The 27,831-nt window shown below is 38.8% G+C and overlaps 1 protein-coding gene across 1 annotated transcript in view; it reads left to right on the forward strand.

The window, feature by feature from the left end:
* Positions 1 to 20,044, forward strand: part of LOC119719910 (THO complex subunit 3-like) — a 65,663-nt gene extending 45,619 nt beyond the window's left edge. The window contains exons 5-6 of the mRNA XM_038189382.1: positions 324 to 424; positions 18,743 to 20,044. Of these exons, the coding sequence (XP_038045310.1) occupies positions 324 to 424; positions 18,743 to 18,906 (265 nt within the window). The 3' untranslated portion in view covers positions 18,907 to 20,044. The remainder of the gene's footprint in view (positions 1 to 323; positions 425 to 18,742) is intronic.
* Positions 20,045 to 27,831: the final 7,787 nt, after the last annotated feature.

The raw sequence follows: 27,831 nt of genomic DNA on the forward strand, positions 1-27,831 counted from the left end.
ATTTCATGAAATAGAGGCCATTCAAAGAGCTTTAATATAATGTACAACTTGGCTTTGTAGGTGCAATAGTTTTGGAGATACAAATATGAAAGTTCGGAAGTCATGCTAATTAGTCAAAAGTACGTTGACTCGTATTTCAAAGATTAACAAGCCAAATTACAAAAAAATGAAGTACTGGATAATGGGCACTTTCAGTGAAATCAGATAACAGTTACCGCAGTTTGAAGAAAAAGAACAGGATTTTGAAATACCGGTTTCTCCAATCACTAATTGCCAGTTTGTATTATTGATTGATTGATTCATTCACTCATTTCTTTGCTTAGGCTGGACTGGCCAGTAAGAACGTTAAGCTTCAGTTATGACGGAAAGATGTTAGCATCGGCTTCAGAGGATCTGGCCATTGATATTGCTTCTGTTGAAACAGGTATGTTGATACCAGTACACAGTGGTTTAAGACCCAGACATTTCAAAAAAAATTCCCTAATATTATGCCTTAATTTAGTTTAGTTGTATCTAATGAGTTAATTTATAGCAGATAAAAATATTTTTCCAACATCTTTACTGTTTATAACTACACAAAACTAAGAGGGTTAGACTTATTACAGTAGGCACATTGGTGCAACAATAAAAAAAAACCTGTTTTTCCATACCAAAATTATATCTTCAGACAGAAAACTGTGCATCATCTTCTAGCTTGTTTAGTACCCTTTAAGCTAATATAACACTTGTTATGAAAAGCATTTCAGAAAGTGCTGAAATTTGTGGGGACTACTTGCGGTAAATTATGTAGAAGTACCCAAAAAAGCAAAAGACACTCAGATTATGTTCGCTGATACATTTTTACCATCAGCCATAAACGGCCTGGGTAAAATTGTCTATTTTCTTCATAAATTGGTACTCTGATTATTTGGCTACAAATATAATCAACTGGAAAAGTCGCGCAATGCATCGTTGTGCCGAAGAAAATCAACTTTGTAAGCAGTCCTCAGATGGGATTTAACATAAAACGCTGTCTCTGGTGACAAAGTGAACAGCGCCCTCTATTGTTGAGATTTGTCTAGCGTGATAGCTGTGTTGGGCTCGGTGTCATCGGTTGCACTTCGGAAATTTGTGTAAGAAGGTTCAAATCTCAGGGCTCGTGTGGGATTAACAGTAAACCATTATTGAAGAAATTGAGCTTTTAATGGTTTTCTTTTTCATGGAAAATGTAGATAGAACTAGAGGTTGTAGGAACAACCACACGGTGTTGGGCTACGGACTACTGCAAACTTTTCCAAACACATCAACTCAAAATGCATGTTTTAATCCATGTTTTATTAAGTCAACATGCCGCTAGAGGGCGCTGTCACATTTTATGACGTCACCTGTAATATTTTTGTAAAGTATACCCTAGGCAGAAATTCACATCGTTACAAGCAAGTGCACATCTTTTGCCAATTTCAAATTATAAGGCACTTCTGGTTTCGACCGGAAGGAAGGGTCACATGATTTTGCACTTGCATGTAATACCAAAAATGAAGACCCTGCAATATTGTATCGATTGTAATAAAAAACAAACTCAAATCTGTAGCAGTTGATTTTATATTGATTTTTAAAGATTAAATATGGAAATCTTTATTTGCTTGTAATATGACACTTGATGACATCGTTGTGACGTCATGGCCAGAAACCTCCAGAGCTATATTAACTGTACTATATATAGCCACATCTTGATTATATCTGTCACGGTTGATGTTTTAGCATTATTGTTTAAGGTTTAAAGGTCTTGTCTTTATAACTTCCGGTATGATGACGTAATCAATTTTTTTTCGTGCACAGGTCTTGTCTGCATTTATTTCATCATGTATGTTAATTTTGAAGCGATTACCGCAAATTTCGCCACAGACATCAAGTGAAAATGCGTTTTCGACGATTTTTAACCTGGCGCTAGAGGGCGCTCTAACATTTTATAACGTCACCTGTAATATATTTCTGAAGTACAGCCTAGGCAGACACTGACATCGTTGAAAGCATGTTCGCATCTTCTGCCAATTTCAAATAATTAGACACTTCTGGTTTCGACCGGAAGGAAGGGTCACATGATTTTGCACTTCATACCAAAAATTACGACCCTGCAATATTGTTTCGATTGCCATAAAGAACAAAATCAAATCTGTAGCAGTTGATTTTACATAGATTTTCAAAGATTAAATCTAGAAATCTTTGATTGCTTGTAATACGACACTTGATGACGTCATTATGACGTCATTACCAGAAACCTCCAGAGCTATATTTACTGTGCTGTATACAGCCAAATCTTGATTATATTTATCGCGGTATATTTTCTAGCAATTTTTTAAGGTTTAAAGGTCTTTTTATTGTAACTTCCGGTCTGATGACGTAATCAATTTTTTTTTCACGCACAGGTGCTGTCTGCATTATGGTCATCATGTACATTAATTTTGAAGCGATTACCGCAAACTTCGCCACAGACATCAAGTGAAAATGCGTTTTGGACGTTTTTTAACCTGCCGCTAGAGGGCGCTCCAACATGGCGTCACCCATTATTTTTTTTGAAAGGTCAATCCAGGCAGACACTTAAATCGTTTTAAAGCAAGTTCATATCTTTTTCCACTTTTAAATTATTAGGCACTTCCGGTTTCGACTGGAAGGAAGGGTCACGTGATTTTACGCACACAAGATAAAATGAAGATCATGTATTACCATGTCGATTCCTGCAAATTTCAGGTTCCGGTCTCTCACTGTTGATTTTATATGGAATTTCAAAGATTACATTTATTAAACTTTCAAGTGACGTCACGTGACCCATGATGACGTCATGATGACGTAATTGCAAAAAAACACATCTGCGGTGGATTGGGCATTCATGTATTGACAAATGAAGTTCATCTATGTTTCCATTTTTCCAAACAGTTCTGGAGAAGAATTTGCTGAGAATTTGCCGAGGAGAACAAAAATAGTAAATTCTTACAATAACAATAGGTGTTGGGCTCAAGGCCCAACACCTAATTAGAGATGAAAGATTTTATTTTTTGCACAACGTTTTGGTGTGGGCCCACACTGGGCGCGGTCAGCCAGATCATGTTCCTGGTGTTTGTGATTGTTATAAAATGTCTTAAGCCCTGTCCGCACTGGACTTTTTTTGGTCAAACTAACCGAGACTATGGGTACTTTTCCCATTTTTAGTCCAGTGCGGACAGCCTAGGACGTTTTCCTCTCAGTTACTTTTCCTGAGTCCAGCGGTTACTTTTACTGGCCAACTGCTGCCCAGGAAAACTTCCCACGCGCCCAGGAAAACTGACCGAGTCGCTTTTCCCGAGACGATTAGTCCAGTGCGGACAGTGCGAGTCGGTAAAAGCGGCTCAGGAAAGCGTACATCCGGCCCGAGCGCCCTGTTATGCATACAGAGACCGCACGAACCTGCACGTGCAGTGGCCGAACATTTTGTAGAAACACGCTGCGGTGTATTATCAAGTCCGAGCGGTAAAATCTCGTTAAAATATATATTTCAACGGACAAATACATACACAGAGAAGAGAGATCACATTCTGAGAATTAATTTGCGGAAATTCTCTTTCTCCACCGATGTATGTTATTTTCTACGATCCAAATTCGTCCTGATACGCTACTGTAGTCATGCACGGAACATCATGGTCCGGTACCGTACGTAGGCCGTAGTCACTGGTTCCTGGCCCACATCATAGCTTCGATTCTGTAAGCATGCGATGGGAACCAACGAATACTGATGGCACTGCTGCCGCACGGAACATCGTACAGCGGCATGGCTTCGACGACGTGCATCACAAATGCGTCAGAATTATAGGCCCTTTCGTCAAGATTTAGCGTGTCAAGATGAAATAATATCGTGTAAACGATTATGTTATGCATGCAAATGGCGTGTGTAATATTACTGAGCGTATCGGTGGCTGAAAATGTGATCGGCAATTTGTTTTCTGCGTACGGTGAGTCGTTATACTGACACTGTGACAGTCGGGGTAAAATTTCCCGTGTCGAAAGTCCAAGTGCGGACAGTGGTCACATTTGACCATTTTTCATTTTACCATCGTCTCGGTAAAACCTTCCAAAAAAAAAGTCCAGTGCGGACACGGCTTTAGGCCTGGCAAGGCCAGGAAAACCAACAGAACACCATTTCAGCCAACCATACGTATTTTCCCCAGGGAAGCCAGATACTTTCAAGGACTGATTTGTTGATGATAACATCCAGCCACAACTCCTGACAGAGCTGTCATTGTGATGTAAAGCATTGACAATGACTAAAATGTAAACACTGAGATCATAATATTTTCTGATAATTTTATTTTTATTTTTCTGTATGACTTTTCTGAAACCAAGCCCTTACGTCCCCCATTTTTTTCTTATGACAAAGGACTCCTCCACTTCATCTGTTCCATTAATTTGGCAACGGACAAGAATATTGGACAATCAAATATGCCACCCTCTAAACGAGACGTGGAATAAATATCTAAAGAGAAGGGTCGGCCGGAACAAGAGGCCGGATTATATAAGAACTAATAATAGACTACAACCAACACAGGAGAAGGTTAATAAACTGAACATTTCTAAGCGATTAAGAAAATGTAGGGAGAATTAGATATGAGCTGAATTTAACAGATCACCACCGCAACTACTCTCTCAAAAACCAACCACATTTCTTATGAACATTTTGTAAGTTTTGAAAAAGAGCCGTCTAAAAAACAAACGCTTGACACTTTATCAATCACTGTTGCGGAGGCTATGGATTTCACAATTACATTATGTCAGAAGGGGATGAAGCTGATGTTCCCAAAGCTGAGCTTGATCACCCGAGAATTAATCCTCTTGATGAAGTGGAACCACGCAAGCAGCAGCAGAACGGGTGCGATATTAGATGAATTGAGGACAGCCATTTTTGTAAGAGCAGTGGCCCAATATATGATTTTATCTGTTTTCACTAAATAAGTCTCAAGAATTACAGGTTTTAGCTAGAAGGAACAAAAACCGGCTGCACCACTTAAGAACGCCATTTTTTTATTTCCACGGTAAAATACAACAGAAAATAATAGTAAGATTAATGATAACATTTTGCAAACACATGGCCTTATCACAAGGAATATATTAATAAAAATAATAACAAAGTAATCACCTTGAAAACTTGCATTTGCAATTTGGTTTAATCTTTATTTAACATAGTAAATCCAAAATTAACGACAACAAAAAAATGTTTGGAATCCGTGACGATATGGTGATGAGAAGTGATATGGACGTGTAATAAACATTAATGCAAAAATTGTCACAAGAGGGCGCCATTGATAAATAGTACCCTCTTCTGAAATTTAGCTCCAATTTTTGACAATTTCGGTGAGTTACGTTTTTAGATAATAGCCAACCTAGTTTTCTGTACCCAGAGATGGTATTTTAACATGCTTGATGTACATTATTTTATAGGACATTTGACTGTTTAAAGTCCTGGAATATACTGATGTCTGGGCACATATGGTTTTAAACCACTGTGCAGTGTAAGAATGTTGACTGTAGAGACTAAACATAGAAATATATATGGGCAATTCCGCAGCATTCTAAACCTCAATGCCATTTCAAAATGTTCCAAATGTTGCAAATAAAACATGTATCATTTTGAAGTTCATCTGTATTTTATTGAAATAGTTTTTCTAATTTGGCTGTTGTTTGCAACTGAAATTAAATATTTTGTTATAATCAGTGTACACTGGAGTTCTCACATGTAACTGATAATTATCAGAATGAAAATCCACTTCATAATTGCATGTATAACTATAAGTACATTTATACACACGGTTGAACTGTTCGAAATGTATGTCTGACACTGTGGAACTGCCTATATATATCTCCATAATACCTACAACCTCGTTGTGAATGCAAATTGGAAGTTACATTTTTCTTAATAAAAAATCAAGTTCCACAATCAGTTTAACCAATCATACCAAGGCCATATGGTGGATTAGGCTTTTAGTCCCTGATTCTATGAGTTTCTCTGGAGGAAATGTCCTTTTGTTTTTGGAAAATGTTCACGTTCTCCGATATCTAGAGCAAATTGCAGTCTTGCGTGCCTGTGCACGAGAGCTGAACAAAAGCCACAAAAGATGTGCAGCCGTCCAATCCAATATGAAGTCTACATGTACAACGCACCTCGCCATTCGTGAAATGATATCGCATAACAAGTTTTCCTATTGGCTAATGCGATGTCAACAAAGACTTGCCTTCAGCAACCTAAAAGCGTTTAGTTTAAAAAAGATCGTTAGGACTTTTCGCTTCCATGATTTCTACAGCAAGTTTCATCCAAAATCGGTTTCCATGATGAACAGCATCCCTAGGTTCGAAAGTCTGTTCCTGGGCACTTATCTCTATCAAAAATAGGGTCGGTCGGGTGACCCGAACCAAAAGGTATTTTTTTGTTTGGACCTATCAAGGGTGCAGAGTCCCAACTCTTCATAACTTCAACTTCTCCCCACCGCCCAGCATCTTATGTCACAGTTTCTCCATGGAAAGTTAAAGCTATTGGATCCCCAATATCAGACAGTCCTCTGAATGAGGCTAATTATCATGGGTACTATTACGGGGTGTTCTTGTGGAAGATGTAATGCAGGCAGCATGTTGGAAAACAGCGATGACTTTTTTGACGTCATATTACCTGAGACTGAGAGATGTCCTCTTGGCAGAAGGGCGTACCAGGCAGGGGGCAATGTTGGCCACCATGCCATCGGCAACCCAGAGACAACCCTATAGTCCCTGGGATAGAGCCATTTAATCGCAAAATTTTATGATTAATCTTAATATTATTTTCTGTTGTAGGGTACCTTGGGACATCCGAAAATGGTTCTCTTAAGTTGCACAGCCAGTACTTTTGCCTTCCAGCTCCAAAAAAATGATATATTAGGAGCTATTTTTTTGAGAAATTGCTAAAATCATATTTTGGGCCTCTGCTCTCTCAAAAATGGTCCCGTCATGACCTGTTTGCACTTTCTACAATCCTGATAGGATGGGTAAACAAGAACAAATATGGTTGGTCCCAAGTTTATCCGTATTCGTGTTCCCAGGGCATACATGTATACTGCTTTGCGGACCCCCCCCCCCCCAAATCCTGTGACTTTGCCCTGTTTGGGGACAGAAATGAGTTTGAAACTCACACTTATTCCAAAGATACAAACTTTCTTTATAATTTAAAAACTGCCAGGGAACCACAAGCTTTAATTTAAGTGGTAGATAAGCTTTCTGTCTTGAAAATTGGGCTCGCCATGGCCATTTTTGCTTCCCCTACCCCTAAATCACTCAAAACGGCTGTATAATGGGTGGTATAGCAAACCTATTGTGCATTTTATGATAACAGTGCCAAATTTGGTACAGAGATAGACCAATATCATATCAACAAATGTGGATATTGGAGCATCACAGATCTGGCCCTTGACGGCCGTGGGAGCCATCATTTTAAAAGTGCTGAGTCAGCACTATTTTGTAATGCGTTTTCTCGTGCAAATTGTAGGCTAACATGTTTTTCTTCCTTTTTTCTACCAGCTTGGATGCGAAACAGGCATAAACAATGAATTTTCTTTCAATACCTTATTGAAAAAAAACTTAATAATGCCTGCCAGCTGATGTCAGGCCTGGCTACACCTGCAAGAATTGTACTGCACTGTAATGTAGAATACAGTATACAAATATTGAGTGGATCAGCATGGAATGGGAGGAATATTATTATAAAAGTCCAGATTTTACCGAGTGATAATATTCCTCCCATTTCACATTTTAAAGCCACTCAATATTTGTTTTATATACCGGTAACTGGCATATAGATCCTTGCCATTTGATATATTTGAACTTTTATTTCAATATAAAATTGTTGAAAAATGTATTTTTCTCTTCCAAACCACCCTTTCACGAAAATGTTTGAACCCAACGTTGTAGCGCTGGCTCTTTTTAACAATACGCGCAACGCTGAACGCACACACCAGCAGCATTTGCACACAGATACCGCGTAATGGAACAAAAATGATCCCAATTGTTAGTATTTCCCATTCCCCATGGGCGGATAGTACTTTTTGAGCCCCGGTGTGAATGGCAGTAATGACTAATGACACGTGATGTGAGTTCCACCAATCAAATGACAAGGATCTGTATGTTGGTTATGTAAATGTATATGTAGACCTACACAAAATTAGTTGGGAATTCAAGTTCTGACTCGCCAGAAATGACGTCCTGGCAATGTTTAAGACCTTCCACTATCATAGCAGGAATGGGTCTGGCAAAAACCTTGTGACACACAAACAAATTAACTGATTTTAGTAAAAAAAAATGCTGAATCAGCGTTTTTTTTTAATGCAATTCTGTTTCAAGCTCCGGTGGGGAAAAAAAAAAATCCTAGGTCATTTTTATCAACCTTAGTTTCCTTATACAGACATGCTTGTAAAATGTACCGATGGTGATTTCTTGTTATTTATGGGGTGTCGAGGGACAAGCTGGTTAAAAGTTGGAAGGGGTGGGTGGGGGGTTGGACTATCCACAATATCTATGCACATTCCTTATATGTTGCATTTGTTGTCTATTATGTACAAATAAGTGAAAATATGTCATGGGAACACCATTTAGGGAAAACTTACGGAGCACATTTATAACAATAAACATTTGCTGAAAGAAAAGGCCTATTTGCACTAGGACATTTTTTTTGGGGGGGGGGCAGAACAAGAACCCGCCTTCCCCTCCCCCCCCCCCCCCACCCCACGATCCCCCTTCCCCCGAAGCCATGTCCCACATTCCCAGATTGGTTTGTACATGTATTTCATTAATTACACGTTTTTAGTGCAGCCCGAGCATGTCGGTCAGTGACAGGTCCAACCTAACAAAGTCTTACAGCTACAAAAACTTTTTGAAATTGCTTCCACACAATGAAATAAGCAAAACAAATACAACTAATGAATTATGATATTTTAGTTGGTTTGGGAAAAACGGATGACAAAATGTGGCTTAGTAGTGAGCCCCTGCAAACTGACCTCCCCCAACGGTGGATTAAAGGGGTGGGGCAACGGTGCCATGTCTCCCCCTTCCCCCCCCCCCCCCCTCTTTGTTTTTAGTTACGTCGCTCAAAAAGGCAGCTATTGCGTACACCGGGCTGCTCTAAAAACGTGTAATTAATGAAATGCATGTATAAACAAATCCATTTTTCTATGGACAGATTGGACATGATCGGGAATGTGGATCATTGCCCCGGGGAGGGAGGATCGTGGGGGGGGGGGGGGGGGGAGGCGGGTTCATGTTCCCCCCCCCCCCCCCCGAAAAAATTATCACAGTGTGTATATATAGGCCTATTCTTTTAGCAAATGTACATTGTACCTAGATGTGCTATGTAAGTTTTCCCTAAATGGAATTCCCATGACATATTTCCACCCATTTGCACATACTAGATCACAAGTGCGCATATATACTGTTGATAGTCCCAACCCCGCCCCCTGCCCCTCCCCCCCCCCCCATCCAACCTTTAACCACCTTTTCCTTCGACACCCCATAAATCACCATCACTGCATTTTACAAGCATGTCTGTAAATGGATACTATGGTTAACTTTATGAAAATGACCTAGAAATCCTTTTTTTTTTACAGATTTTGCATTTACAAAATGCTGATTCTGCATTTTTTGTGTGACTAAAATCAGTTGATTTTTATTTGTGGGGCAAGGTTTTTGCCAGACCCATTCCTGCTATGATAGTGGAAGGTTTTAAACATTGCCAGGACGTCATTTTTGAATATTATCACTCGGTAAAATCTGGACTTTTATAATAATATTCCTCCCATTCCATGCTGATCCACTCAATATTTGTATGTATTCTACATTACAATGCAGTACAGTTCTTGCAGGTGTAGCCAGGCCTGTCATCAGCTGGCAGGCATTATTAAGTTTTTTTTCAATAAGGTATTGAAAGAAAATTCATTGTTTATGCCTGTTTCGCATCCAAGCTGGTAGAAAAAAGGAAGAAAAACATGTTAGCCTCCAATTTGCACAAGAAAATGCATTACAAATAGTGCTGACTCAGCATGACTCAGCACTTTTAAAATGATGGCTCCCACGGCCGTCAAGGGCCAGATCTGCGATGCTCCAATATCCACATTTGTTGATATGATATTGGTCTATCTCTGTACCAAATTTGGCACTGTTATAAAATGCACGATAGGTTTGCTATGCCACCCATTTATACAGTCGTTTTGAGTGATTTAGGGGTAGGGAAGCAAAAATGGCCATGGCGAGCCCAATTTTCAAGACAGAAAGCTTATCTACCACTTAAATTAAAGCTTGTGGTTCGGGTAGTTTTTAAATTATAAAGAAAGTGTGTATCTTTGGAATAAGTGTGAGTATCAAATGCATTTCTGTCCCCAAACAGGGCAAAGTCACAGGATTTGGGGGATGTCCTCTGGGAACACGAATACAGATAAATTTGGGACCAACCACATGTTTTCTTGTTTTCCCATCCTATCAGGATTGTAGAAAATGCAAACAGGTCACGACGGGACCATTTTTGAGAGAGCAGAGGCCCAAAATATGATTTTAGCCATTTCTCAAAAAATTATCTCCCAAAATATCAGTTTTTTGGAGCTGGAAGGCAAAAGTACCGGCTGTGCAACTTACGAGCAACATTTTCGGATGTCCCAAGGTACCCTACAACAGAAAATAATATTAAGATTAATCATAAAATTTTGCGATTAAATGGCTCTACCCTATGGACTACTACAAAGAGGTCTCAACCCAAGATGTTGTCCCACCAACTCAACAGAAGGGTGGGTTTCGGCTCAAGTGAGTTTATAAATGTGCCTCTGATGAATAGTCCATGAGGGGATCCCTTATTTGTGTATCCTTCTGTGACTCAATTGCAGCCCACTCCCAACACCATTTCTAGGTCTGCATCGTGACTTTGGGTGTGTCCCTTTGTGGTTCATTTGAAACTTTATTATAATAAAAATCTGTATCCTCTTTGAGTGTTTCCTTTTTGCTATTTCCATACTTTGGGCATGATCCCTGGCTGCATGGCATATACCGGTTGATGGCTTTCGAGAAGATCGCGAACGATGGTCTGTGCAATAATAATAGGGGTGTGCAATAAAAATAGAAATATCCCTTTAAAAGTTGTTATTTGTACGCTTTCTTTTTGTTCTAGTCATAATTTAAGCACTTGTTCCATACCAAATGTGCATATTAGTCTAGTATTGAAAGGCAAATTCTAGAAAATAGACTGTATTTGCTTCGTTCTGTCGTGCAGTGAGTCCTGTACGCTGACACGTGGTCAATGCACTTACCATGTATTATACAACCTTCAATGACGCCCCTATAATTCCTGCTTAAAAACGATCTTTTTTGTTTATTTCCAAAAAAGATCATCGAAGGTCTAATCTTTACTCTGTAGACGTTTAAAGGAAATTCCTCAGTTCAATATGACAATTTTTTGACCAAATTTATGAACATGACGAAAGTGAAAATGGTTCATCTCAAACGGTATTTTCGATGTGTGGCATGATGACTGTGTGTGGGTGAGTGCACGGCCGTTGGGTGCTTGCAATGTACATGTAGTTCAGACAGCGTTGTGTACAATTACAATGGGTTTGCTTGCCAGTGATGTGTGCGCACTGCTGTCTTGGAAAGAAATGAGACACGTTCCTTCGCTGCGGGCGCCCAACCGGCATGGACCGTTCCGCCCTCCCCCCCCCCCCCCCCCCCCCCGACTCATGGCCAGTGTTCCATAATTTCATGAATCCATCAAATAGAATGAAGCTATATAGTGAGATGGTTAATTTCTCTCTCATTTTTAAGACCAGTGAGAAAAATTCACCCTACATGTGCTTTGACTTAATGATACTGAATAACTGCACAGAGTTGACAGAAGACCCCCATTGCCCAGATAAGTAGGTTCAACTCTAATTTGTTGGCAACTGTGTATGCATGTAGGGTGTTATGTAAAAATTGAAGTGACGTCATGATGGCATCATCAAGTGCAGGAGCGGATCCAGGAGGGGGGGGGGGGGTAAAAAAAAACAGCTGTCAATTTTTTTGTGTCCATAGAAATTCATTAAAAAAATCCAAACACCCCCCCTCCCCCAAAAAATGTTTACTTGTAATAATATCCGCCTTTGTACAAAATACGGACTGAGCAAGTGTATCTGTACACTATTGTGAGATATAGTGTTAATAAAGTTCAGATTTGAACAGCGCCCCCATTGAAAGTATGGTACGAGCCCCGCCCCCCTCCCTATTGATGTTCAGAGGTCAAGTGTCCGGAGAAAAAAACCTGTCTACATTTCAGATTTTTTTGTTGATGAAACTCCACCCCTGAGTGTTATGTGACATCCTAGCTTTGTATCTAAAAACAAGTTTTATGTGGTGAAAACTGAACGCATTGGAGCACGTGATAACAGGCACTGGCTGTTTTTAACACAGGCACGGTTGATGAGTTAAAACGTCAAGATTGCCTTGACTCAACTCCGGGTGACGTCTAAACACTCTAATCCCTCGTGTCTTTTGTACCCACACAAAGTCTGTGAGGGACAATTTTCGTACAAATATTGCTGAAATTACGCTTGCGAATCAGTATTTTGTAGTGTTTGGCTGTAAATATAAGTTGGCTGGAAAGTTTTGCCTTTTGCAAAAACCGACTTTTTTGGCAAACTAATCTGGCGCAAACAGAGGCATATCCAGAAGGGGGGGGGCACAGAAGGGGCACTGTGTGCGTGTACAAACACTGCCTTATGGGGTACCGGAACAATGGGAGGTACCCCACAAGGAATGCCCACTGACTTGCGGGGTACCGTTTTGGTACCCCACAAGTTTTTCAAGAAATAGATATATGGATTTTATTCAAAAACTAGGAATTTCCAAGTTGGGTTGATCCGTCGCAAATGGAAGAGTTTTAGAAAAGGGATATTAAGTCCGAATTTCAGTCCAGGAAATTAATTCTGGTTAAAATAAGAGCATTTTGACATTAGTGTGCGACATTGCAAAATTGTAGTACACGAGAACAAAGGAAGTACCCCACTTCTATGCGTGTACAAACACTGCCTTGTGGGGTACCGGAACAATGGGAGGTACCCCACAAGGAATGCCCACCGACTTGCGGGGTACCGTTTTGGTACCCAAATAGATATACGGATTTTACTCAAAAACTAGAAATTTCCAAGGTGGGTTGATCCGTCGCAGATGGAAGAGTTTTAGAAAAGGGATATTAAGTCTGAATTTCAGCCCAGGAAATTAACTATGGTTAAAATAAGGGCATTTTGACATATTAAAGTGTGCGACGTTGCAAAATTTTAGTACACAAGAACAAAGGAAGCACCCCACTTCTATGCCTATGTAAGCGTGAGTTTGTGTTACATACCCTATGTGGACTTGTGAACAAAAGAGGTCCACATAATGCAGGTTGTGTTAACCTTATGTGGACTAAGCCGTGTCCACATAACGTTTTGCCCTTTCTGGAAAACAGGTTTAGAGGCATTTTTGGGTTAGGTTTATCCGTAGCAGAATGAAGAGAAACACTATAGGGAATCATAGAAAAAAAATTGGGTTAAAAGAGTTTTCACAGTTTAAGTAAAGTTATTTTTTGTACCGAGTTTTCTTAACTACACGAAAACAAAGCAATGTCCACACTAGGTATGTAATGTAAGTCTGGGTGTGTGTGTGTGTGTAAGGGTGAGTATGTAAACACCGGCAATCGTGGACGTAGGACAACAGAATTGGGGCGCAAACAATACGTCCACGATTGACCGAACGTCCACGATCTCAAATCATGTACAAAACCAATGAGAGCTGTCGCTAAAAAGTTAGAGTACAAACAAAGGAAAGAGGATTAGGGACATTGGGGCGTCCACGATTGCCGGCATTTACACACGTGGGTGGGTGGGTGTGTCCGGATAAATCTTGTCAGCGCGATAACTTGAGAAATACTTAACATATGAACTTCAAATTTGGTTTGTGTATTCTTGGTAATCCTAAGAAGCCTATTGCATTTGGGGCCGAAATGTCGAGGGTCAAGGTCACAGTGGCTAAAACAATAGAAATTTTGTCAGCGTGATTACTTAAGAAATACTTTACATGTGAACTTCAAATTTGGTTTGTGGATTGTCCTTGGCAATCCTAAGAAGCCTATTGCATTTGGGGCCGAAAGGTCAAGGGTTAATGTCACAGTGGCTAAAGCAAAAGAAATTTTGTCAGCGCGATAACTTGAGAAATACTTTACATGTGAACTTCAAATTTGGTTTGTGGATTGTTCTTGGTAATCTGAAGAAGCCTATTGCATTGGGAGTTGAAAGGTCAAGGGTCAAGGTCACAGTGGCTAAAACAATAGAAATCTTGTATTTATTCTGAGATCATAGGGATTAATTCATATAAAACCTACAGAAAACACTAATGCTGTCAATGAACGTTCCATGTGACCAAGGTACACATGTACATATGTAAGTTGATGTTAAAAGAGTGGTGTTATGTCATGGGAACTGTTACGGTTGCGGGGCATTTGTGTTTGTAAACACACCTGACTTGTTTTTTTTAAGAATTGACATAAATTTATACAAGTTTATACCCAGAAAATGCAACCCTAAAACATTTGTCAAGGTCACTTTTGCTAAAACAATAGAAATCTTCCATTCTGGTTAGGGACACTGAGAAGTATCCATACTAACTGACTGTATAAAAACTGCCAGCATGCTAGGGGGGTCGCACAAGTATCACTTGCAGTATTTTTAAATTCTTGTAAAACCATGTTACAAACCAAATCAACAAAACTATTAAAACATTGTATATATGTTTGATTTTGTCTGCTTTCATTTGTGTGTCTTTGAACAGTGGAAAAACCATCAGTTGTCGGAAAGACTAAAAGGAATGTTGGCCATCTTGAAAATACAAAGCCCTCCTTCCTTTTTTTTGAAAAACCCAGATGCTAAACATGTTTTTTTTTTTGTGTTTTGTTTTTGAGTGGTCGGGCACAACCCGACCACTCTTTGGATTTGTTGCGATTAATCTTTGAGTGGTCGGGCACAACCCGACCACTGTCTAGAATTGTTCCGATTAATCTTTCTTTCTTTCTTTTTTTTTCTTCTTTTTTCCGGACAATACTTCTTCGCGGGTTTACTCCTAAACCGTTCAAGATATAAACTTGTAACTTCGAACACATATCGACCCTGATCCCGAGTAGTGCATATTGTCATGATGACGTCATCAGGTATCAAATTACAAGCAATTTAGTGTTTCTAATTTTTAATCATTACAAATCGATATAAAATCAACCGTGAGAGACCGGAACTTGTTTTTAACGGCAGTCAATAGAATAATACTGGGTCTTCAATTTACTTCATGGGTGTCAAATCATATGACCCTTACTTCCGGTCGAAACCGGTCGAACCCAGAAGTGCCTTGTAATTTAAAAATGGTAAAAGATATGAACGTGCTTTCAATGATGTTAGTCTTTGGCAAGAAAGTACTTTTTGAAACTGAAACCGATGACATCATGAAATATTAGAGCGCCCTCTAGCGGCAGGTTGGAAAATGTCCAAAATGCATTTTGAATAGATGTCTGTGGCGAAGTTTGCTGTAATCTTTTGAAAATTGGTATATATGATGACCTTCATGCAAACAACACATGTCTGAAGTTTGAAGCCGATGACGTCATCAGACCGGAAGTTACAACGAAAAGACTTTTTATTCTTCAAAAATCACTAAAAAATCAATCGTGAGAGACATAATCTTAAATTGTCCATTAAATGATAGATTAAACATTGGCGTCAATTGTGCCAGGTGCATGGCTTGTCAAATTGTTCACACACGTGACCCGCCGCTGACAAAAATACCCTAACGGTAGTCCGTCGCTCAAAAATTCAATGAAAGCGTAGAGCTGGGTGTGCGTGAGTACACTGCATGTACAGGACATTGTACATGTACATGTACATGCATTCAGTGCAGATCCATTATTTCAACATCGTCATGCTTGTTGGAATGGGGCCAAACACGTGGCGCGTAGTCTTGTGCTCAAGACGGTTGCCCTTCTATAACAAATCCCATAGACTTTGTGCACGATTTTTCTCGTCAGCATTTGAGTCATAAAGCACACTCATTATGACATTGAAACTTAACATAGTCAAAGAACATATAGCAAAGGTCGTTGGCGAAGATGGACGCAATGATGATGTCATCATGTGATTTATTATGAAATTTTGAATATTTATTTAAGCCCATTGACTTTGTACACAGTTTTTCCACTTTGTGCCCTTCTTTTTCAAGGGACCTTTTTGGCCACTTTTCAATGGGGCATCTTCATCAAAGTAACACCAAGCAAAGACGGAATGCTAAGATTGTGCCAGAACAATGATGGCATGATGACGTCATCAGGTGTCATGTGACAAGCAATTAAACTTTGATATTTTGTTATCTTTAAAAATCTTTATAAAATCAATAATGAGATCTGTCGTCTTGTTGTTTGCGGCAAGTGATAGAGTAAATTAAGGTCTTTATTTTTTAACGTGTACGTAAAATCACATGACCCTTGCTTCTGGTCGAAACCGGAAGTGACTTATTAATGGCTTATTATTTAAAATTGGTAATAGTTATGAACTTGCTTTCAACGGTGTTAGTCTCTGGCCAGACAATATTCTTCAAAACTTGTACCGGTGACGTCATGAAATTCTCGACCGCCCTCTAGCGGCAGGTTTAAGAATGTCCAAAATGCATTTTGAATAGATGTCTGTAGCGAAGTGTTTTGTAATCACCTGAAAAGTAGTATATATAATGACCTTCATGCAAACAACACATGTGTGAAGTTTGAAGTTGATGACGTCATCAGACCGGAAGTTACAACAAAAAGACCTTCTATTCTTCAAAAATAAATCAATCCTGAGAGATATAATCGTGAATTGCTCATTGAATGATAGCTTAAACATTGGCGTCAATTGTGCCAGGTTCGTGGCTTGTCTAATTGTTCACACACGTGACCCGCCGCCGACAAAAATACCCTTATAGTAGTCCGTCGCTCAAAATTCAATGAAAGCATAGCGCGTCGCCGCCCTGCCACGGCACAGGGCGCGCGCGCCCGCTGAACGTAGCCTGGCTTTTCGTTTGCTTTTCGCGGGCGTACATGTACATGTCCAGTTATTAGTACGTAGACTCTGAGAAAGTCTGAGGAGAAGTGCTGTTGTCACGCGTGTACGACTAAAATAGATCGCTGCGCGCGTCTTCGTCTTGAAAAAAAGGCAAGACAGAAAAGTGCGCATGCGCAGTTAATGTGTCATAACCGGGGTTAAGCTTGTACACTGCATGCACACTGTGATTCGGAAAGTAGAATGTGTGCACTTACGCTGTTCGTGGTGCGGCATGGAAAGGCATCCTCGTACGAACTCTGAGCTGAGATTTGGCGAATATAAATGTTTGTTTCTGTTTATAAATTTACCTTCGGATAGTAAATATTATTTTGGGGTTTTTTTTCACGCAAATGGTATTGGGAGTTCATGCTGAAAACAGCTTACCATTTAAAATGGCTCCAGTTATGATCGGACACATGAATACATGCAAATCAAAGAACATGCATCCTCTCCGAATAACATAAGTATTCACTGCCCATATTCACTTTTTCTACGTTTAAAAAAAATAAACACATACTGACATTGATCACTACCTAAAAGAAACATTTTAAACAAAATGATTAATTTTATCAGACAGTTTAAATTTCGTTATCCTTTGTACATGTTTTTACATAAAAAAATATTCATAACTTAACTGGAAAGTGTTTCATAAAATAGTTGTCTACCCGACCACTCTGCGTTTGTAACAACAAACGCGAAGCTCTAGTTCTTTCTTTCTTTCTTTTTATTTCTGCATAGCACGTTTCCGCGGGTTTTCTCCTAAACGGTATATGATATGAACTTGTAACTTTTAACATATATTGACCCTCATTCCGAGTGGTGCATGTTACACTGAGGTCATTATGACGTCATCGGGTGTCAAATTACAAGCGATTTTCGTTGAAAAAATGACGATCTCCTTTCATCTATAACTCTTCAACAAACTGATCAATTATGCTCCAACCTTGTAAGCAGATAGACCATAAATTGATAAACATTTTTTGTCCTGTACGTGAACTTGCTTGACCTTTACTTTAGCTGTTTTTATTAGATACACTTAATTTCCATATTTCCATGCGTTATTTTTACTTAATGATAAACAAGTGTCCTCCCTTCCCTTTTTTGACTGATGACGCCATCAAACCGGAAATAACTTGTACGTGTACCCAACTGTTTACTGAAATTTATCATACCTTAAAAGACGCATTCTTTTTGTACAAAATAATTGGTACTGGAAATGTTGAAGTTCTTGGTCCATTTTTTTCTGACATAAACATATTCATAACTTGACTGCACAATGTCTAATGAAATGGTTGTCTACCCGACCACTCTGCGTTTGTAACAACAAACGCGAACCTCTAGTTTGTTTTTGCTTTTTTGTTTTTTTGCTTGGCCTAACATACATCATTTTTACTTCAGTTAGTTATTCCCCCTTTGTCTTGGTAATATTGTTTAATGAACTGTTTTCATCCAACTTGTAAACAAATGATTTTGTTAAGCAAGCGTGTTTGTGTAAATAGGCTGTCCAACTTGTTTGTTTAGCAAAATGGACTATAAACAAGCTCATGTATCATGGACTTGTATTTTGTTTAATTTTGTATTGTTTTGACATTTTGTGTTATATTATTTTAAAGGTGAGAAGATAACTGAAGTTCAGTGTGAAAGTCCAACATTCACAGTAGCATGGCATCCCAAGAGGCATCTGCTGGCATTTGCGTGCGATGATAAAGATAAGTACAACAGAGACAGAGATGCTGGAACCATCAAATTGTTTGGACTTGCCAATGATTCGTCCTAGTGCTCCTTCCATGCTGAAACTTTTTTACTTGGATAATATGCCAGTGAGATGTCATTTGGATAATTGTATTTTTGTCCAAATAACTGAGTTTTGGGCTAAAACGCCTTGAATATTGGGTACGTTTATGCTAAAAAGAAAACCCAGGGCAAAGCACTCAGAATGTAAAATGATGCAAAGAAGTGTAAGGCTAAAAAAGGCTCCGGTTTCTGGTCTGCGCGCCTGTGCGCCATAGCCATGCGCGTCGGTAAAATTAAAAAAAGTTTTTTTACAATGTAAGATGTCTTAAAACTGCCAAACTCACTGGTGTGACTGAAATCCAGCTGCTGCAGTTTTAATGCATTTTTAGATGGGGTTACGATCGAGTATAAGTTTTATGTGGCCTCTCTGGGCTCCCATATATTTTGCATTAGATTCAGTCAGGCGTCATTTGCAGACAGTGTTGTACGTTTGTAATTGTGCTTCCGGAAGCAAGACTGAGGAAGCGAAGGTCGTGTATTTTGAACCTGTAAACGCTTTTTAATAAGAGCTATATATATTAGGGAGCAGACTAATGACAAGCCTGGCAGCACATGCACGGTGTCAATGTCGGTCTGAAGTTACTGTTTTCTCTGATTTTTGTCTTGACTATCTAAATTATCCGAAGAATCGTCGTGTTGGTCGAGATCGTAAGTGGGTGCAGAATTCTCAAGCCTTATGGTCTTACTGAGGTCACCTCAAACTTCACCCTGAAGGATATTTTTGAGAGTTTTAAGGGGATCGAAGCGTCATCTGCAACATCATTGAAGAAAAAGAATAGGAAAAAAAAACAAGCTGCGTCACGCCACACCTCTTTTGGGGCAAGCTCGATACCAAAAACCAAAGACTTTTTTTGTGGCCTAATGCAAGTTATGGAATCGCCAAATGCATATTCCATGCCTTGTGATATACATATAGTTGTAGGTGCAAAGTGCAGTGTAAAGTCAAACAGCAACAACATAGAAAGTATACACATATGTTTTGGCATTGTCTTCTATCAATCATTGTAACTAGTACTCTTTTCTTGCTCAATAGTTGATTGTTATAGAATATGAACCCAAATATTCCATATGTGCATGTACACTTCAGAGACTCTTTCCCAGGTAAAAAGTTAATTATTATTCCCATGCGAAATACATTTGCAAATGCTGTGATATGATTTAAATGCTCTTGATTGTTCAATTCTTCCAGTTACATGCTACTGGCAAACTCTCTGGTCGAGTGGTTAGATGTCTGCAGTTAGTCCAGGGATTGACCACGGAAGCCCCAATTTGGGTCTGAATAGAATGTTTTTGCATGTTCTTGTCATTCTGACCATCTATCAATATTCTGACAGGTGCCTACCATGGCACACTTGTGCATTATTTAAAAAAACAACCCAATTAATATGCAAATTAGCATAAAATAGACCCTCAAAACAGTTCTACACCTCGTTGGATTTGATTGGACAAATTCCTTCAGAGAAAATAGATATATGGTATAACTTTTTCTGATAAATAGCAGTGCTAATTTGCATAATACAGTGGAACACTGCTATAACGAATACCACGGGATCCACAGAAATTGTTTGTGATAGCAATCATTCGGTATAGCTAGTTTGAGCCGCCGGTATTGTTTAAATACTGTTTGTTTAAGTAGCTCCCTCTTTTTCCCTGCTTGAAGTAGGTTTATTTAATTCCCCTTTTTCACAGTTTTGATGAAAATTCCATCTTATGAAAAGTTTCATTACGGTAACCGCTGCTACATCAGAATCGAACCAGCCAACCGATCCAACTTTCACTGGGGAGGTTACACACTGAGTATACAGTGTTTATATGAAGGGCAAAACCTAATATTAAATGTACATAACCCTGACGCAAATTCCATCTTTGGTGGTTTCACATTCGGGTTTTAATTTAATAATTAAAAGGGGCCATATCGTAAGTCCGATACCTCGTAAGTCGGAAATTTCAGAATTATGAGGCATCAGATGTATGAGGCATCGGACTTATGTATATGAGCTATGAGGCGTCATAGCTCTGAGGCCTCCTAAGTCTGACACCTTGTAAATCCGACATCGGACAAATGAGGCATCGGACCTGCAAGGCGTCAGAGCTATGAGGCATTGGACCTATTGGACGTCGGACCTATGGGGTGTCAGACCTATGAGGCGTCAGACTTATGGACCTTTATTTGGTTGGGGGATGAGATTTTGTCGGACTTAAGAGGCATCAGACTTATGAGCGGACCCCAATTAAAACTGGCTAAATAATGTTTGATACATGTATAACTGGTAGAGTTTTTAATCTGTTGACTTTTTTGATCAATGAGGTTTGGTACCTTTTGTATACAAAAAACTGGGAGCCAAGGGTGATGTTTGATATACTAAATGTTCGGTAAAGCAGCGTATGCATAAAATACATACAGCATCAGTGTAGAAATGGCTTCCATAAATAAGTTAACCTTAAGAATATGGGTTTAAACACCTCGTTTGATACGATTAGACACATTCTTGCAGAGATAAGTTGGACGAAATCCTATAGAAAATTATATTTTACATTATGGTGGTAGCTAATTTGCATATTAATTGTTTAAAAAAAAACTGCCCATGGGCACCAATCGGAATGTTGATCTACACGGTCTAAATGACAAGAAAACACAAAAACAGTTTGAGCAGACCCTAATGCATGGTCCTCCTCCAAATAGGGGTTTGACACCCGGACTAAATACCAGCAGGTGGTTGTGGGGTCAAATCCTATCGAAGTTGTTTGCGATTTTTTTCTAACAATCATTCAGGACAACACAGAGTATTCAGTGTTTATAACAAAGACGTCGGTGAACTTGTCCATTTTCAACACAGTGTGTCAAATATTCATACAGTCCACACTGTTCTGTTGCTGTTGGCTATGGAAAGCCCTGCTGGATAGAAGGGACATATTTCTGTACACATACATTGTCTTTTTCAAAATGACATCATGCCAGAAGGAATAATTTCACATGCAGTTGAGTGTCATTACTATCTTGAAACCAAGTAAGCCTTTTAACAATAATGTGGTCAGAGACTCGACACTCTACATTTAAGAAGAGTGCATAACAAATGGATAGTTCAAGTTGCAGCTCAGTAGATACTACACCGGGTACATTAAAAAAAAAAAACAATGTAATGTATGCACAATTTTTGAGGTCTAGTAACTGGTTGCTAACACATGTTGAACCACAGACACCAATGGGCAAACTTTCTTAAACCACCTTCGATGATTGTTTACTTCTGAATGATACCATTCAAGGCAGAATTTTCAGTGTATTTTGTACCAGTCCTATCTTCACTTGGAACAAAGATTTTCTCATGAAATCAGAAGATATATTTCTGGGTATTTTTGAATGTTTCTATGTGCCTTAAATGCCAGTGTTTATTAAATTAAATGAAATCAGTCAAATATTCTACATCATCATGTGTTCCTTTGAGGTGGCCATATTAAGTTTTATCGATCAAAATATTCTTTTATCCCACACATAAAATCCAATATTATTATCAGGCTGACTTGATCAGCAAGAAATAAATTTCAGGACACTTTTCTTTATTTCTCAAATTCCCTTGAATATTCTTTGTGTATTTACAACCAAAGTAAATGTCGCGATTCTCGAAGCTGCCATTGTGGTTGTGGACAACAGAGAGCGTATACCCTGCTGCGTGCTCTTTCCAGGTGTGATGCTGCTGAGTGCTACACTCTGTTGACTGGTTGACAACTGTGATTTTCTGTGCTCTTGATTGTGTGGGAACCAGGGAAATTTATTGAAATGATCGGATGAGGACAATATCAAAAATAATATTGTCCTCATCCGGATACTTTTAGTAACATAATATTGCTGTCATTTGGGTACTTGTTACATAAGCATACGATATGCCAATTTATTTTTACCACTGGAATCCTGATATAAATAATTTTCCCTACATGTATATCATAGCAGATATTGCTCTTTGCACATGGCGCCATTTTAACATGTACAATGTAGTAGGATTACCACTAAAAAAAATGATATAATGGATGGCGAAATAAAGGAGAATGGAGAGGAGACTTCTGGCTTCCGACAGAGTTTATGAATGAGTGGATTATTCCGGAGTGTGCATGCGCATACGTACACGCTACCATAAAATAGTTACCATTACTATACCTCATACATATTCATGACTGAGAGCCAAACTTTCACTGGTCAATTCACCATCACGTGCCAGATGTTATTCTTGCCGTTTACCAAACGCGCACAAGGATTTACGCACAGGCTAAATACGCATGCGCAGTAGACTGTCACTACGCATGCGCTTTAAAACCAATCAAGGAACTGTCGCACGGGTGTAGTACGCACACGCGAACATCGTCGAAAAGAGAGATGCTTGGTGGCACGGTTCGCGTAAATTCATGAAATTATATAATTGCCGGACTGAACAAAATTTATGGGACATTAAAGACGTCTCCTGTTCAAGAGAAAGTTGTACACAAACAACTGTATTTACAACTGTAGTTGCTGTATTGCAAATGAATCGAACTAGTGAACTTAACGCAACAATATTGTTTTGGTGAGCTATACAAGTTTCTCCGAAAATTTTGTTTTAGGTGCATGATTAGACATAAAAAAATTGGCAACTGAATATGCATGAGGTATAGTAAAACAAATACAACATGGTTTATTTCGGGTGGACAGTCGATATTAGCTCCCCTCGGTATTGGAAGTTGACAAACTAGTTCCCTCGGCTTCGCCTCGGGAACTATTTTGTCAACTTCCAACACCTCGGGGAGCGAATATCGACTGTCCACCCTCAAACCATGTTATATTTGTATATTACTTCATCTCCCCTTTTTAGAGATGTAATTTACATTATTATGTGATATAAGTATGAAAGCTATGCATAATATTATCCCTCATAACTATAAATGTCCCGTGCTAGACATGACATGCACATTGTCTGAGTAAGCAGCCCTTCTTTTGAAGTAACACTTGGAACAATTTTGACACTCACTGTTTTTTTACACCCTGTTCAACCTTTTTTCCCCTATACAATACTATAAGAAACCCTAAACACTTTATTGCTACATGTGCATGTGTCGCGCATGGCCTCATGTTTGACGATGACCTGTCTGCCTTTGAATATGACACCGCAGATTTTTTTTGGGGGGGGGTTTCATCTTTTTTTTTTGTCCCACGATTTGACTGTGGCAGTATGTACATGTACCTGTATGTTGCCTGTTTTTGAGTGGTATAAAAGGGTTGTAAATAGCGCCACCAATGTCAAAATAGTCCGTCCCTGTCCCTGTCCCCCCCCCAAAAAAAAAAAAAAATTGCCAAAAATTTTGGCAACATTTGTTTGAAAAAATTCAAACTTTAAGAAGTTTGAATTTTTATATGAAAAAAATGAGTCATTGCAGGCGCGGTGGACCACTTTCTATCGGCTTGTTGCAAATCCAATTAACGCCTTGTGGTCCGTGTACACGATGAAGTTGTTTTGGAACAGGTAGGTGTAGAACCAGGTAATCCAAATACGAGCGTGAGGATTTCTCACTCAATATTCAAGTAGTTTGCCTGCGCACTAGTTTGAGTGATGTTGGCTCAGCTGCACTGTCATGTTTGTTACCATGATGCTCAGTTCTGGCTTGGAATATTCGATCATCATCAGCAGTCTCCAAATCCAGCTATGAGCCATCCACGTCAACCGATCAGTCGAGATGAGCCACAGGGCAGGGGCTGACAGAGCATGGTCAGCCTCAAGCTGTCGCACCCATTATTTTTTTGCTCGCGACCCGAGCTGTCCCGACTTTTTAGCCTCTAATCTTGCGCATCTTTTGATAAAATGCGGACCACAGGCAGTGAAAAATTTCGGCGCTATGCGCCATGAAAACTGAATTTCCCAATATACACACATGTAGTGTACACATAGCAGAATTACCTTTCGAGCATATGAATAATTAATTAGCAATAATTCCAAAACCCTGTGACCTATAGTCATGAAATTTCTTGGATACATTCGTGTTAAGTTGTTCTATGCATGTACCGAGTTTCATAATTTTTTCGTCACTCGATGGCTGAGATCATGGAGGGGGGGGGGGGAGGCAGAATCCATGTGAGATGGTCAAAATAGCCTGGCCCTTTTAGGGTAAAAGTCAGATTTTTCCATGTTTTCTTCTGCAAAACTTCTTCAAAGATAAAAATCAATGTTTTAACTATATTGCTCTGACCTCCGTCATCTTAACCCCGTCTTATTGAGCTGGTAATCCCAAAACAAAATCAAGGGAAAAGGGGAGAAAGGAACAAGCTGGTAAGCTCAATAGGTGTTTAACATAAGTTGACATAGCCTGTGTTACATGTGAATTTCAACTTCAGGAGTAAAAAATCAGCCAAAAACTTGTAGTATCGCATTTGAAAACAGCATGGTACAAACATTTTACAAAAAAACAACACTGTAAATGGACATATTAAGAATTAATTACATCAACATCTTGTTTTATTTGCTTCAACACTTACAGATTGACAATGGTGAAGTATTTCAGTACATACACAATTTCATAACAATTTCTAAATATTAAATTGCAACCATTATGTAGAACAACCTGTGACATTGGTCATGCAAATGACACACATCACTAACTTCTTCTTTTTTTCTTCTGTTTTGGATATAGAATTGTTTTTCGCAATGGAAAGACCAAAAGTTCAATCAACATTAACAGTACCACTATCTGACCACCATAGGCAGCAGAAGGAAAGTGGTAGGGTGCTTACTGCACACCCACATGTTTTGAAAATACGTACATGTAGAGCTCAGCTGCCCATCCAGAACAATTAAAACATACAAAAATGCTGAATTTAACAAACGATGTTGGGAGGAACACTTAAACATCAGAACATTACAACTTACTTCATGTGTGGTATTAATTTTGTAAATCTGGCCTTTGCAATATTAGATATTCTAGTGAATCTTGTGAATTAGTCAATCTCAGAATAATTTGTACACTTTTCCTATTTAAATTCTCTGCTCATTGTGTACATGATGTAAACATAAGTCTAAGAATTTCAAAGTACCACTTGTGATGAAATACTATAGTCTCTGTTTGTTTGGGTTTTTTTTTTTCAATAAAAAAGAAAACATTTCTTGATCTAAAGAAAAGAATCTCAACTTAAAGCCGTATCGATATTGTGGGTAATTCATTCACCATTGATGAAATCACAATATCCTGGTAAACAATTGTAGTTTGAAAAGGGGTATGATGCTTTGATGACTTTTTGACACAACTGCAGACCACTGTTTAATACTGAGGTTATTCTCTTGTGTATGAAACAAGTTCAGGTGTATGGATTTTTCTTATGTGAGCAAATAGTTGTTTTCATGTGTACATAACATTACTTTTTGATACATTTATCTTCTGTTGATGCCATTTATCCATAGATACATCAATTTGTTTTTACCCCGAACAATTAAGAACATGTTTCAATCAATCAGAACAGATCTTTTTAACAACAAAGTTACATATATGTTGCAATACCTTTCACAGCAAATTTTCAATGGTGACTGCTTTTTGGAAACTGTTTCATAGGAGGGGTGTGCCACAGAAGTTTGTAGTCCTTGTTCATTAAGCCCAACACAGTGGGGGTTTTTTTTTTGGGGGGGGGGGGAGTTTCATGAATGTGCCAAAATCCAGTACTGTTGCTGTACTAACCAACTAATGACACATTCTAAAAATATAACCATAACTGGTTGATTTCCCTCCCATAACAGTGGCTTAACTGCGCATTCTGAATTCATCCACTTGATTGCTTATAGTGTTGGGTTTTGGAGGATTTTATTAAGGTCATGGTACCTAATGTCAGTTGTGCTACTATGAGCCACACATCCCCTTTATCGTTCAGCATATGAGGTAATAATTTGAGAATTATCGTGATCATCAATTATCAATTTGAGAATTATCAGATGGCTAATTCAGTAACTAAAATTGTTATATCGTGTGCTTGGACACTGTAATTTCATTGGTCTAGGACGGCCACGTGTTTGGACAATAACAATGCACGTCACACACTAAGGGTGATATCGCACTGCGTTTATCACGCGCATTGCATACGCAAGTGGAACCTGACAGTGTGCTAGCTTCAAGCAATGAGAACTGCAATGTCAAATGCCTGGTCTCATGTCTGGCAGGACATCAAAATCTGCAGTTATCAAAGGTATTTATTTCTCAGACAGTAAGTTACAGCCATTTATCTTTTTGAGTTATTGGCACGATATATCAAAACAATTGTTGACTGCTGTGATATAGAATGTGCCGTTTTAATCCTCTTGGGGCACACAGTACCCTTTGCTTCACCTCAGGTGCCATGCGCCCCTCAGGTGTAAAAAGGTCATATCCCACATGACATCACAGCAGTCAACAATTGTTAAATGTATTCAATTTTACACCGGGAGAAAAAAAAAGTCCACACTCATTGGAGGGGTCATAATTGGCTTTTTCACAAAATTTGTGAAAAAGCCTTTCTTTTTGTTATAATTTTGTTTTCTTTTTTTCTCTCTCTTTTTTGTATGTGGGTAGACTGGGATTTTCACAAAATTTGTGAAAAAGCCTTTCTTTTTGTTATAATTTTGTTTTCTTTTTTTCTCTCTCTCTTTTTGTATGTGGGTAGACTGGGATGTGCTATAGCACATTTGTGAAAAACATAAGGTGTCATCATGATGACGTCATCGTGCGATTTTATATGAATTTTTTGAATTTTTCCGATCGTTAAGCCATATCTCACGAACCCAACATGCAAAATTCAAAATTCTTTTTGTACTTGGTTTGTTTGGTAATAAGTACTTGCACAAAATTTTGAAAAATGTGTGACATCATCATGACGTCATCAAAAATGTGATTTTCAAAACACGTATAATGAAAGATCCATTTATGATTTTTT

The sequence above is a fragment of the Patiria miniata genome, unplaced genomic scaffold, assembly GCF_015706575.1.
Source record: "Patiria miniata isolate m_02_andy unplaced genomic scaffold, ASM1570657v1 HiC_scaffold_9, whole genome shotgun sequence".
Taxonomy (NCBI): domain Eukaryota; kingdom Metazoa; phylum Echinodermata; class Asteroidea; order Valvatida; family Asterinidae; genus Patiria; species Patiria miniata.